This window comes from Sceloporus occidentalis, unplaced genomic scaffold (assembly GCF_023333645.1).
Source record: "Sceloporus occidentalis isolate IW3139 unplaced genomic scaffold, rSceOcc1.0.p SCAF_4, whole genome shotgun sequence".
Classification (NCBI taxonomy): Eukaryota; Metazoa; Chordata; class Lepidosauria; order Squamata; family Phrynosomatidae; genus Sceloporus; species Sceloporus occidentalis.
This window is the reverse complement of record NW_028316984.1, coordinates 173,948,046-173,962,020: the sequence shown is the minus strand read 5'-3', so window position 1 is coordinate 173,962,020 and position 13,975 is coordinate 173,948,046. Positions and strand designations below refer to the sequence as shown.

At 41.8% G+C, this 13,975-nt stretch overlaps 1 protein-coding gene across 4 annotated transcripts in view; it reads left to right on the top strand.

Moving 5' to 3' along the window:
* LOC149315025 (tyrosine-protein phosphatase non-receptor type 21-like) overlaps positions 1-13,975 on the top strand; it is a 107,244-nt gene that overhangs the window by 22,222 nt on the left and 71,047 nt on the right. For all 4 annotated transcript variants that reach the window (XM_089522359.1, XM_089522358.1, XM_089522357.1 and 1 more), the window contains one exon: positions 2,619-2,966. In XM_089522359.1, the coding sequence (XP_089378485.1) occupies positions 2,787-2,966 (180 nt within the window). In that variant the 5' untranslated portion in view covers positions 2,619-2,786. The remainder of the gene's footprint in view (positions 1-2,618; positions 2,967-13,975) is intronic.

The following is a 13,975-nucleotide window of genomic DNA, read 5'->3' as shown; positions in this document are numbered from 1 at the left end:
GCTTTTCCAGACATTTCAGGGCACTAATAATCACTTTTAGAAGATCTATTGCTCGATTAATATAATAACAAAATAAATAAACATGTTGTTGTTGTTAAAACACCTTTGATGTTTATGTTGCGCTGCGCGTGAGTAGGGCTGCCATAATTGTCCACTTTTACCAGGGACAAAATGTAGGACAACTTCGAGACCAAACTGTAGGACAACTGCAGAACAAAACTCAGCTCAAAATGTAGGACATTTAAGGTCCACCATTTTTCTTCAATGTCCTACATTTTGGGCTGAGTTTTGTCCTGCAGTTGTCCTACAGTTTGGTCTTGAATTTGTTCCACATTTTGTCCCTGGTAAAAGTGGACAATTATGGCAACCCTACGCGTGAGGCATCAGGTTTTCCACCTTTGTGACTGTAGTCAGCAGCTTGTGAGCTGGAGAAACACCTGTCGCTTCCTTAATGAGCAAAGAGACACTGTAATCTTCTCTCAGATGAGGCTTTTATTCATAGAAGAAGTTCCACTGTGTACAACACTATATACAACGACACCATCCACCATCCACACTAGTAACAACCCACTCTGAGACATACACTATCTCACTCTCCCTCAGTGACAGTTGCGAATGATAGTTGACAGTTGCATCAACATTCCAATGATGCACTGTTTGAATGCTGACACATATAACTGCCAATAGAGCTGTAAATTACTTGCACAACAGCACCTAGTGGCCACATCCATGTCATTTCCTCAGACCTGTTTACCATGGTCCTGACAGTTGTTGTGTTGTGTTGTTTCTAACTTATGGTGACCCTATTGCAGGGTTTCCTTGGCAAGATTTGTTCAGAGGAGATTTTCCTTTGTCTTCTTCTGAGGTTGAGAGAGTGTGACTTGCCCAAGCGGTATGACATCACTTTTAAGTGCTGTAAGTCCATCCTATGGAATCCTGGGATCTGTAGGCTTACAAGATCCTTCCCTGCCAGAGTTCTGGTGCCTCACAAAACTACACATCCCAGGATTCTGTAGGATGGGCCATGGCAATTAAAGTGGCGTCAAACTGCATTATTTCTACAGTATAGATGTACTCTGGAGGGCCTGAGTTTAATGATGAGACCGTCTATCTTTTGGATTTTTTATTTTATTTTTGGTTTTCAGATGTTTCTTGATCTAAAAGAGATCTGCCCATTTTTAAAAAGTGAGACTGGCATTGTCTTGGGTTCCAGTCTGCCCCCTCACACTGTCCCAAATGTAAGGGAGCAGTAGGCATTCCTGCTATTTCTCAACCTTAATTTGTAATTTCCTGGAATATAGCTGTGTCCTTCTGTTTCAGCACAAGCAAAACGGAAGAACGGTGGAAGGCCTCTTCTGGCATCTTTGACTAATGGTGTTTGTAGATTTCAGCAGTGTTACCAGTTTCTGGGGAACTCCCCGAAATGCGGGGAATTTAATTCATTTCTTTCCAGGGATTTTGACTGAATAATAATAATACATATTGGGAAATTCCAGGGATTTTGGATTGTGGTAAAACATTCCGGGGAATATCTTTGAGGATTGTTGGCAACACTGTTCTCCATAGCTTCCTGCCAGCCACCCATCCTGCTGTGCTTTGGCAGGGAGCGTCATTAAGAATTCCTTCCACCTGTATGAGTGGAATGGGTTTAATTCTTTTTTAAAGCAAACATTGAGGGGGGAAAACCCTTTGGACATCTCATAAAATTAAATAAGAACAACGGCCGCCCTTCTCCCCTCAAGTTGGGTAAAATTTCCCCCTGCAGTTAAGTAGTTAAAACAGTGTTCTCCATTTTCTCAGGCAGGTGATATGTGAATATGTGAAAAAGTGTGTTTGTAGGGGCGTGAATTGGGCCCAAACATATTTAGAGTACATTTGTATTGCAGGACAATTGTGGAATGCATGCTGCCTGGAACAACTGTTTAGCCTTGTTTAGTGTCAAGAGGTTCCAGGGAACAAATGTATCTCTTTTTCCAGGAATATTTCCTGCCATCCTGGGAGAGGTGCCAATACAGGATACAGAGACATCCCTAACAGTTCTCTTTCTAAGTTATCATATTACATATGTAACTCTTGCTTTATCAAGTTGTATTTGTATGCTATGGAAAGCATGGAAGTAATGTGGTCCCTTCCCAGTGTGTTAGATAAGTATACATTAAGTCCTCACTCTGCTTCCAATAAATGTTTCCAACTTCCATATAGATAAGGTTTCCAGAACATTGTGCAATTGCAATTTTTGTCTTTGCAGTATGTAACTGTTGTAACAGCCTAGTACTTTGGCTTAGTAAATCCTAAGAGTTCTGATATGGTAGTTAAGACTATGGGTTCAAATTCTGCCTTTATCATGGTTTTATGGGAGTTCAAGATCCCTACTTTCTCAGCTTCCCCGAGTTGTAATATATGACTAATAACATTGGACAACCCACCATGTAAATTGCTCAGAAGATGGAGGTGTGAAGTGGCTTGAACAATTAAGCAATGTTCTGTGTACAAAACCAACAACCAAGTTATACATTTACAGGCAAAACTTCACAACTATAAGCAGACAGCGTGAATCACCAAAATTTGATTGTGTTTCCTGTTCTTAACTCCTTTCATTCTTTCCCTTTCCTTCACAGAGTTGTTGTGGATGCTGCCTTGGAACAGAATCTGGAGGATAACCTGCTATTCTTTAATGGCTGCAGCTGCAGCTGCTGGCTAATAATCTGGGGACTTTCCAGCTCTTGACTGTTGATGAGATTCCCGATGTTCTTCAGTGACTTTTTGTGAATGTCTGAGGGAAGAAAATGCCTCTGCCTTTTGGGCTTAAACTGAAACGAACTCGACGCTACACAGTGTCTAGCAAGAGCTGCTTGGTGGCTCGTATACAGCTGCTTAACAATGAGTTTGTGGAGTTCACACTATCAGTTGAGAGCACTGGGCAGGAAAGTCTAGAGGCTGTAGCACAGAGACTTGAACTTCGAGAGGTAAGAAAAATGGCAGGAGGCTGTTGTGGTCTCCACCCTGGGATGGATGCATCATTTGGGGAGGGCTTCTACATAGGAATACTGAAGCTCTGTTGTTCTAGATCAGACCATCTAGTACAGTACTGTCCTAGCCCAGTACTGATTGTGCTGTTTTTTTTAATGCCTCTACAGCAGTGATTCCCAAACTTTGTGATCTCAGAGAGTGATCTCTGAAAAGGGAAAGGTATTTTAGGTAAATACATACACTGTTTCTTTTTCAGTTTATACTTTTTCTCCCACTTCAGAGACACCAAACAATAAACATAAAAAGATTGTGTACTGATCTGTTTAAGTTGCTTTGGACTATTTTTTCTTCTGGATGGCAAAGTGGTGAATAGAATAAAATTTGCTAACTGCACATTGCCTTCCCCAATCAAGTACAGTCTTTCATATTACATGAAAACATATTGGTACTTACTTACGTGTTTATTATTGGTATTTTTATACACTCTTTAAAAGTAGGTTTTCTGGGTTGTGTATAAGAAAAAACCCCACAACACATAAAACGACAAAATAATCATCAAGTTAAACATAAGTTAAAGCATCAAAATAAAATCACTAATAGAGTGCACCCACGCCATACGCAGGTGCACCATATGTGGCTTCAAGCATATGCTGAAGCCGTGTGACAATCAAACAAATGGTGTGCATGCTGCACCACAAGCACACACCCCATGGTTTGCAGTGGGGTGTGAGCGTACCCGGGATTTCCCTTACATGAAGGGGGGTCTGGAATGGATCCCCCACGTAAGGGAAGGGTCCAATGTAATAGCTTCCAGTGCATAAAACAGGAGTGAACAGCTGTTGCAAGTCTTTTATACCCCCAAGATGCTCTGATAGTGGCGTAGACAGCCAAAAAAATGAAAGAAGCAAAACTGGATGTAGCAGAAGTCCACCTTAGTCTTTGAAAAATGCCTATTTTTGTTAAATCCTATAGGGGGGAAAAGAAAAAAATATGGGATTTAGATGGGATAAACCAGAAGAAGTTATTTTTACCTTTAAGTAAAGGTTTTAACTGTTGTCCCATGTTTAACCTGTGGTCCTCCAAAACCCCTAGAGCATTGTCACTTGCATTGCTTTCAATCCAAGTATTACTTATCCTATATTAGAGCATTTCATTTTTCTTGCCTGTATGTAGTACTATATGTTCACTTCAATTGAAATTCATTTTGTTAGTTTTGGCCCAGCTGTACAATCTGTCAAGGTGATTTTGAATTCTGACCCTATCCTCTAGCACATTACCGTATTTAAAAGGTGATTTGTGAGGCACCTTGGGTCCCTTTCTGGAGAAAGGCGGCATAGAAAATAAACAAACAAAGCATTCTGCAATATCCTCCCCCCCCCTTTTTTTTTTTTTTGGTCTAGGCTGAAGTATTTCAGGATGTTGTGCCATTGCCCCAAAGTTCCAAAATGAAGTGTATCCACTATATGGATTTGTATGGGAGAGTTTGCTATTTACCAGTTGAAACCACTGGCCACACTGTTGTACTCCAACAAACTAAAATTTGCTTTCAGTGTAAAATTGAATTGAAAGAATGTTGATGGGTATGTAAAAATAAGAAACTGCTTCATCTTGAGTCAGATCACTGCTCTGATTGGTAGGAGCCCCCAAATTCCTGCCCAAATCTGCTACTCAAAGTCTTTAAGGGATGCTTCAGTGGGGATGAAGAGCCAGTGTGGCCGCAGTGGTTTGAGTGTTGAACTACAACTCTGGAGACTAGGGTTTGATTCCTAGTTCAGCCATGAAAACCAGTGGGTGACTTTGGACAAGTCAAATAGAATAATAAAATCACAGAGTTGGAAGAGACCACAAGGGCCATCCAGTCCAATCCCCTGCCATGCAAGAAATCACAATCAAAGCATACCTGACAGATGGTCATCCAGCCTCTGTTTAAAGACCTCCAAGGAAGGAGACTACTACACTCCGAGGATGAGTGTTCCACTGTCAAACAACCCTTACTGCCAGGAAGTTCCTCCTAATGTTGAGGTGGAATCTCTTTTCCTGGAGCTTGCATCCATTGCTCTGGGTCCTAGTCTCTGGAGCATGCTCCAGCCTCAAGGGAAGACAATGGCAAACCTCCTCTGAACAAATCTTGTGAAGAATAGATAGACCCCTTAGGGTTGGCATAAATTGAAAACAACATGAATTTATTAGCATAAATTAGAAACAACACACACATAGTGGGGATGTCACAGGTTGAATCTGGAACTTTTTATGTACAGTTCACAAGCCCTTAAAATGACCCAGGCCTGGTTAGTTACCAGGGCTGTTTGTATTCAAAACAGAATTTACCATTCTGAGAATGTCTGTTTTCTTTCATTCAAAAAGAACATAAATTTATATTTATATTTATAAAGTATATTCTACATACTAATAGTGAGGTCCTATTTCACAGTGCTTATCTTTGTGTATCTAAAATGGTTACATAGACAAGAAGAGAGGTATCGGCAGCTAGAGGGGAACCCTATGATCTGAAGAAATACAGAAAGCCTTCAGAGAGGAAATTCTTAAACTGCTCAGAGGATTAGTATGCAGGGAAGAAAATGGTAGTGCTTTCAGGGATAGAATGAAAAAGGGAAACGGCTGACTGGCTTCCTTCACATCAGATATGCAACATCCTGTGTACACTGAGCATTTTCAGGGGCTGAACTTAGGGGCTCTACAGACCACCTCGAAGGGATGGCCTGCAGCTGCCCCTTTTCGTGCTGGATTGGGGCTGTGGCAACATGCTGCGGCCCCGATCCAGCCTTCTAAGGGCTCAAGCTCCTTTTTGCACCCTCAAAAAGGTGCCAGCACAGATATAAAGCATTCCTTTGGCGCTGCATCATTTGGACGCAGCACCAGAGGAGAGCCATGATGCTGTGCACCATGTGGAGCGGTGTGTGGCATCATGGCACCTTGGGGGCAGAGACAGGGTGTGCATCATCTGGATGCGATGCCCCGACTCCGTCCACAGGCCGGCCTTTCAGGCCAGTCTGTATAGGGCCGTAGTTTCCTCTCCTCTAAACATATTATCTGCTTCTTCTGCAAACCTTTGGATTTTCCTGGGTATTCAGAAACCTCCTCGTTATAGCCCCACTTTAGTTTACTCAGTCTGTGCCTGAGTTTGCTATTAGTATATTTCACAATAAATGTACAAGCCAGAGTGGAGCTGTGGTGAGCTTCTTTAGGGGAAATATGTCAGCAACCACCACTTCCTGTGGTCCAGGTGACAGAAGGGGGCTTGATACAGTGGGACCTGGAACCTTCCTTCATGCCCCACAACACCGTGAACTGTTGTTGTCTTCCATCTCTCAGAGGACTAGAAGAATCAAATCATGCAGTGTCCTTCCCTCTAGCAGTATGCTTAATTTGGAGCATGAAGTTTCAAAATCCAACTTTGTGAAGTGCTGAACTAGAGTTACCTTGCTGCTGTGTATTCTGTTTTGCTTATGCCAGCTCTGTGTAGCCGAATAAACACTGACAATGGTTTGCATACTTTTTTCTACACTAAGCCTTTGTCCTCATTTAAGAAACAGGCCCCCTAGAATACAGAAAAACTGGAGGGCAGTCTGTGAGCAAGCTGCAGAGGTTTGGTTGTTGACAGTGCTTATACTTGCTAGTGAGGAAAGTTCTTGCCATCATATTTTACTTTCTCCGTGCTGTGCTCCTACATTGTAAGGCAGCATGTCCACTATAAGGGCTGGCAGCACAGATACAGTTCATTAGCTACTGGGCACATTATTTAATGAATAGTCTGGGATAGGTTTACCCATTAGTTCAGTGAAAGTTTAATCTTATTTGGGTGTATCTCACTGTAGTTGTTCGTTATGGAACTGGTATGAGAATATCATTTATAGTTCACCTTTTAACAAGTAGACAGTAATAGAGCCTCCTGAGAAGCCTTTTCTGGCACCAGCGTGCTTAAGTGTACCCCATGGGAGACATTTCTCTCTGTCTTTTTTCCCCATTTAATATTTGGTTCTGAAATTTGGTTCAAAATAGAAGGTACTTTTTCCAATGGGATTAGTAAATCAGATTTAGGGAAAGCAGACCAGACTGCTGAACTTGGCCAGGCTGCCCTCCTCCTCAGAACTCATTTTTGTATGGATTATTTTTGTCAGAAAAATAATTTTGCGTAAGCGGGGGGGGGGGGGGAAGGTGGGGTAGCACATGGAGGCAGGATAGAAAACAACATTCTCAAGATGTAAAAAATAATATTTATGACAAAGTAAAAATATGTTGTTTGACTTCCAACACTGTTAATGTTGAAATGTTTTGTCGGATTTTTAATGTCTTCTCTGAATCTCTTCTTTAAATATTACATGTTTTGGAAGAACGACTGCATTCTAGGCATTGGTTCCTTCTGAGATAGCTGTCTCAGATCAGTCTTCTCACGTGCAGTGATTAGAGACCTTGCCTGCCCTTTTTAAATTACATTTTTAAGCCAGCCTTATTCCATGAAGCTTAGGCTGGTGTATCTTGTCAACAGACCTAGAGTGGCTGGCTAAAGGTCACCAAATGAGGCTCACAACTATTTAAAACCGGTATTTAAGAACTCCTTGAGCTCAGTCTTCTTACTGCTAGACCACACTGTTATTACAGCTGTAGGCCTCTGTCCTTACCTTCTCTCTGCTGGGGTCCCCTCTTGTATTACCTCTGTGTCATGAGAATCATGTACTTGTAACTCCTGTACTTGTTATTTATTTATTTAGTACCATCAGTGTGCTTCTTCTGCACAACCATTAAAAGGTACAGGAGCTCGCTCCAGTTTTCACTCTGGCAACCCTAATCTAGGGACTACGGAGCTTATCGCATGCTTAAAAAACTTGACTTACCTCTTCCGTTTTCAAGTCTATTATGTGATGAATTCTGGTATTATCTCAGGGAAAATGCTGCTGATGCTGCCACCCGACTGCATCCTGCCAAAAACCTGGCTAGAAGCCACTCTCAGCAGGCCGATTTTCAAAGTGGGGAGCTCCCGACTTTGAAAATTGATCAGCTGAGCATGACTTCTATCTGGGTTTTAGACAGGATGCAGTTGTGCGGCGACAACAGCAGCATTTTCCCTGCGATTATACCCAACCTTATCCCAAAATAGACTGGAAAACAGAAGGGGTAAGTCGGGTTTTTAAAGCATGCGATAAGCTCCTATATGTCACTTGAGAAGTAGAAGAGGAAAAGAGGGGTTTCTCTTCCAAGGTTAAAACTAAGTGAATGGATCAATGGCAACAAAAGGGAAACAGTGTCCCAAAGCGATTTGATGCAGGAGTTAAAGGAAGAGCAGGGAAGCTGCGTGAAAGGGGAATAGTAAGCCAAGAAGATGGAAAAGAGAGGTTGAAGGAGCAAGTCAGGGCATTAGGAGAAATCTGTAGGGAGTAGTAAAGGCATGAAGCAAGTTAAGAATAATCACTGGGTTTTCTTACAGAAGCAAGGAATCTCATAGCTGGCCACAAAAATTAAACTCCATTTAATTGTCATAGTTTTTTTTAAAGGGTCAAGTTCTCAAGATTTTGGGCAATAATTTAACAATGTTTGCATATGGATTGTGTGCGGAAGCCTTAGCGGACCAGAGTGGAACATCTTCACATCCCACACACCTTCCCATTCCTCTTCTATAGCTACTGCTCTGTCACTACGTTCTGAAAGACTGGCATCTAACTTCAGTTGCCACACCATCCTCTGATTCCACGTCTTTTGAAATATATATGAATTATGTAAAATGGATAATATATGCTAGTTGCTCTGACATAATTTAGCACTAGGATACTGTATTTCTGTGGAGAAGAGCTTGTTATGCCATACATCACCCTGCATTTATGTAGAGTATAGAAGGCAAGTCATGCCATTTTTGCTTTTGATTCCACCTCTCGTCTTTTTTTAATTCGTTAAAATGTGTGTTGTAAACATGGTGGGGGAAAAACTGGTTGTATAAAACAGAGTTTGCTGAAGAGTGTATATTGTGGCATTTCCAGAATGTGAATTGCAGGGAGCGTAAATACAATCTGGTTTTCTCCTGACACACCCTGGCTAAGAAGCCAAGTAGTAAATGTGCCTTCATTAAATTCCAGGAGTCAGTGTGGGCAGACTACAGAGATGATGAATGGAGGACAAGCAATTTTTGCTGTTGAAGTATGTTCAAGAGACTGAATAATCTCTAAAAATATCTAAATGTGTTTTGTATTTATCACCAAACCAGATACAACTCAAGGTTTTATGTCTTTTCTTTCTCTTTTACACACATTTACTCTCCTTTTTAACGATGGAAAGTAGGCTCTGGAAGATTGTGAGCAGGAGTAGAAGAGGAAAGGGCTGCATAACCCCTTCTCTGCCTGTCATCATTAGGTTGAAAAGTCCTCTCCAAACTTTACTTCCTGAAGGGAAAATATACAGGACCATTTTGCATGTAATGCTAAGCTATAATTTTGTACTGTATGCACAAACAGTGCACAAACAGTACCCCAGTGACCTCTCTCATTTTCTGGCATTATTGAGGAGATTGGTATAATCTGTTTCCCTTTTAGAAAATTCAAACTAGGAGTTGGATTTTGTGATGCTGATTTATTAACAAACCACATTTTTAACGGTCCAAAGTATCCTCCATATTGAATGTAATGGCAAAATCTTGTTAATTTAAAAATGAAAACTTGCTTCCAAAATGCCCCCATAGTTCCAATTTTTCTCCCTAAACGTGGACAAGAAGCTGGTTTGTGTATTTGTGTGTGAATTAATATTTAAGTCCTCTCCATTGACACCCCCTTGTCGTGGGGGAGAGTCTCGAAGAGAAACAACAGCGCAGAAAGAACCACAACCCGGAAACATCACCCAGGAGACTTTCTGCTGTGCTTTCTGCAACCGGACTTGTTTATCTCGGATTGGCCTTTTTAGTCATCAATGTGCTTGTAGAAAGTGCGGGATGAATCCTTCCTGAATCTTCCTGCGCGAAGTAAAGCCAGAGAGAGAATATTTAAGTAGACAGATGACTAGAGGGTAAGTTGTTAAGGGTCCCTCACAGATTTACAAGACGGCATTTCATGTATTATTTTTTTCCCAAAATAAAAGACGTAGCACTGTGAAAGAAAAAAAAAAGACATTCAGCTTTGTGCCATGTCTAGGATGATCCTTTTGTGTTAATTTGTTGTTGTTGACTGCCCTTGAGTCAACCTTGACTCATGGCAACCCTGTGGATGAGACACCTCCTAAACCTCTTGTCCTCCATTTCTCTGCTTAAGTCTTGTAGATTCAAGTCTGTGACCTCCCTAATTGAGTCTGTCAATATGGTGTGGTGTCTTCCTCTCTTCTACTACCCTCAACCTTTCCCAGCATTATTGTCTTTTCTAATGAGTGCCTTCTCTTAATGTAGCCCAAAGTTTAACAGCAACAATTTGATCATCTTAGCTTCTAGGAGTATTTCATGCATCCATTTGTTTGTCTTTTTGGCTGGCCACGGTATCCTCAGCACTCTTCTTTATCTGCTTGTTTCACTGTTCAGTTCTCACATCCATACATAGTGATGGGTAATACAATGGTTTGGATGATTCTAACTTTAGTGCTCAATTGTATATCTTTGCTCTTTAATACCTTGTTTAGTTCTTTCATAGCTGCCCTACTCATTCCTAGTCTTCTTCTTATCTCTTGACTACAGTCTCCGTTCTGATCAGTGTTTGATCCATGGTACAATACATCTTTTAACTATTTTGATTTTCTCATTGCTGTGCCACAATAGTGAAAAACATGTTTACTATTAAACACATAGTGTTGAACACACACTATTGAATGCATAGTAACTCACTATGGGAACTACATGTACCCATCTGAGGTTTCTCCAGGCACAGAAGGGGACCTAGCTCTTTCCTGCCTTTCATATGTGGTCATTGGGGTGCACCTGGGCACGTGAAAGTTGGATTTGGTGGTAGAGAACAGCAGTTTAGTACTGTGGTCTACTGAACAGCCTTGCAGCCAACACAGACCAGATGCGTGGGCCATAGCAAGAAAGTGAGAATTGAAAATTTCATATACATGCCTTGGAATGCAAAGTCTGCATCCCTCCCGATTTTTTGTGTCTGTATAGATGCTGATTGTCTCTCAAACCGTGTCTCTGAGGGAAATGCCTCATTTGCTTGATGGGATGGTACTAATTAAAATACTGTCTTTTTAAAATAATGCATCTTCCTTATATTTGAACAGGTAAAAGGTCAGCACTGGTATAATTGTTAAAACAAATCCTGTTGTACAATCATTTAACTACTTGGGCTACAATCCACAGTCTAATTAAGATACTTGAACCCAAGCTTGTTCAAATAGGAATAAAACTAGCTTCATTTCAGGTATTGTGGCCTCACCTATTCATGAATTATTCTTGTAAGAGATTACATAATTTATCACTTATAAAGGAAAGGTAATGGAGAAAGAAAATATCACATCACATTCCAAAAGTGGACAATGTAATACAATTACAGCCATCATGCACAGAACTGGAAATATTGAGCAAAAGTTAGTAGTGAAAGAAGTCAAATTCTAATCTTCATTTCCCATTAACTGTTGGACAGGAAAGCATTAGCATGAAACTCTATAGTCTTCTGCAGGATGTATTGCAAAGTTTAGTGTCTTTATGTCCACCTAATGACTATAACCATAAATTAATGCTACTAAAAATTATGTAATATGAGAATCCTGTAATCTTGTGGCTCTACAAGTGATGATCCATGGGGCAGTGCTGGTCCATGAACCATCAACTAACTGTCTGTGGACGTTTTTGTGGATTTTCAGGCTATATGGTCATGTTCTAGAAGAGTTTATTCCTGACATTTTGCCAGCATCTGTGGCTGGCCTCTTCAGAGAATGCTGGCATGGAAATGAGTGGGGTATATATATACTTTCTGTAGGGAGGAGTGAGTTCCATGTTAATCTGTGTATTGTTCTGTTGTTGAATGGCAAGGCCTCAGGGTGGGAGGATATGCAAAGAGGATTTGTGTCTGCTGGGTCCATTGTCTGCTGGGAAAAATCCTGATCCTGGGTGGGTTTCATTTGCATTTTGCTGGTTCTTTTGGTGTTTTTCAGGACTGGTAGCAAACTTTGTTTACTTTAAGGGTGTCTTCTTTCCTATTGAAGTTGTCCAGGTGTTGGTGGATTTCAATGGCTTCCCTGTGCATTCAGACCTGATAGTTGTTGGTCCAGAATTTCAGTATTTTCAGACAGTATTTTATGCCCAGGATGGTTTCTAATATGTTCTGCTACTGCTGATTTTTCTGGCTGACTCAGTCTGTAGTGTCTCTCATGTTCCTTGATTCATGTTTGGACACTGCGTTTAGTGGTCCCTATGTAGACTTGTCTGGCAGCCGCAAGGGTGTCCTGCCTGTCCTTCACTGAGCCTTTCTTGGTCGGTTAATAATAATAATAATAATAATAATAATAATAATATTTATTTTTCTATTTCCCACCTCTCTCTGCGGATCGAAGCGGGATCCCATCGAAAACAGCAATAAAGTCTACAAAATACATAACAGCTTAAAAACATCATCATATAACCACAATACACAATACAATACAATACAATACAATACAATACAATACTAGTCAATGCTAGTAGGCCAGCAACATTACAGTAGAGGAAACAACGCGTCTGATTCATCTGTTTTTCCATATAGTCTACACGGGTGGGAATCTTCACTATAGTAGGTCAGGTGGATATGCCCGCTGGAAGAGATCTGTCTTTAATGCCTTCTTAAAGGCTTCTAATGATGTAATGAGACGGATCTCTTCTGGCAAGTTATTCCATAATTTTGGGACTGTGGCTGTGAATGCTTTTTGGGAAGTAGTGACCAATCTGGTTTTTTTTTGTATTCCAGCAATTTCTTCCCTGAGGTTCTGAGCGTGCAGGGCGGATTGTGTAGGGAGAGGCGTTCCCTTAAGTAACTTGGGCCTGAGCCATGTAGGGCTTTAAAGGTGACAACCAACACTTTGTATTGCGCCCGGAAGCTAATCGGCAGCCAGTGTAAAGATTTTAGTATTGGTGTAATATGGTCCGATCATGATGTTCCCGTGACCAATCTGGCTGCAGCATTTTGAATTAATTGAAGCTTCCGAACTTGGTACAAAGGTAGCCCCATGTAGAGCGCATTACAGAAGTCTAAACAAGAGGTTACCAGTGCATGCACCACTGCTTCAAGGTCTCTCCGAGCCAGGTAGGGGCGCAGCTGGTGTATCAACCAAAGTTGGTACCAAGCACTCCTGGCCACCGCCTCCACATGTGATGTTAACTGTAGAGACGAGTCCAGGAGCACTCCCAAACTGCGGACTTCATCCTTTAGGGAGGTCACAGACTTGAATCTACAAGACTTAAGCAGAGAAATGGAGGACAAGAGGTTTAGGAGGTGTCTCATCCACAGGGTTGCCATGAGTCAAGGTTGACCCCATCCAGGACAGGTTGACAAATCTCCCCACCTGGCCCAGGGGTTCCTATTGCAAGTACTTCCGTTTTCTCTGGATTCACCCTGAGCTTGTTTTCCCTCATCCAGCCCATTACCGACTCAAGACAGGCATTTAGAGGAGAGATGCCATCCTTGGTCACTGCAGCAGTCGGGGACATGGAGAGGTGGAGTTGGGTGTCATCAGCGTACTGATAACACCGTGCCCCATGTCTCCGGATGATCTCTCCCAGCGGCTTCATGTAAATGTTAAACAGCATGAGAGACAGGATGGCGCCTTGAGGGATACCCAATGTCAACTCCCACTTACAGGAGCAACTGTCTCCCAGCATCACCATCTGGAATCTGCCCGAGAGATAGGCAGCACCCCCGATACCTAAATCCCTCAGGCGTTCCAGAAGGATACCATGGTCTATGGTTTCGAAGGCCGCTGAGATGTTCAAGAGCACCAACAGGGTCACACTTCCCCTGTCGATGCCCAGACGGAGATCATCGACCAAGGTGACCATGGCAGTCTCAACTCCGTAACCTTGTCTGGAGGTTGTTTTTCCTCACCAGTTTCT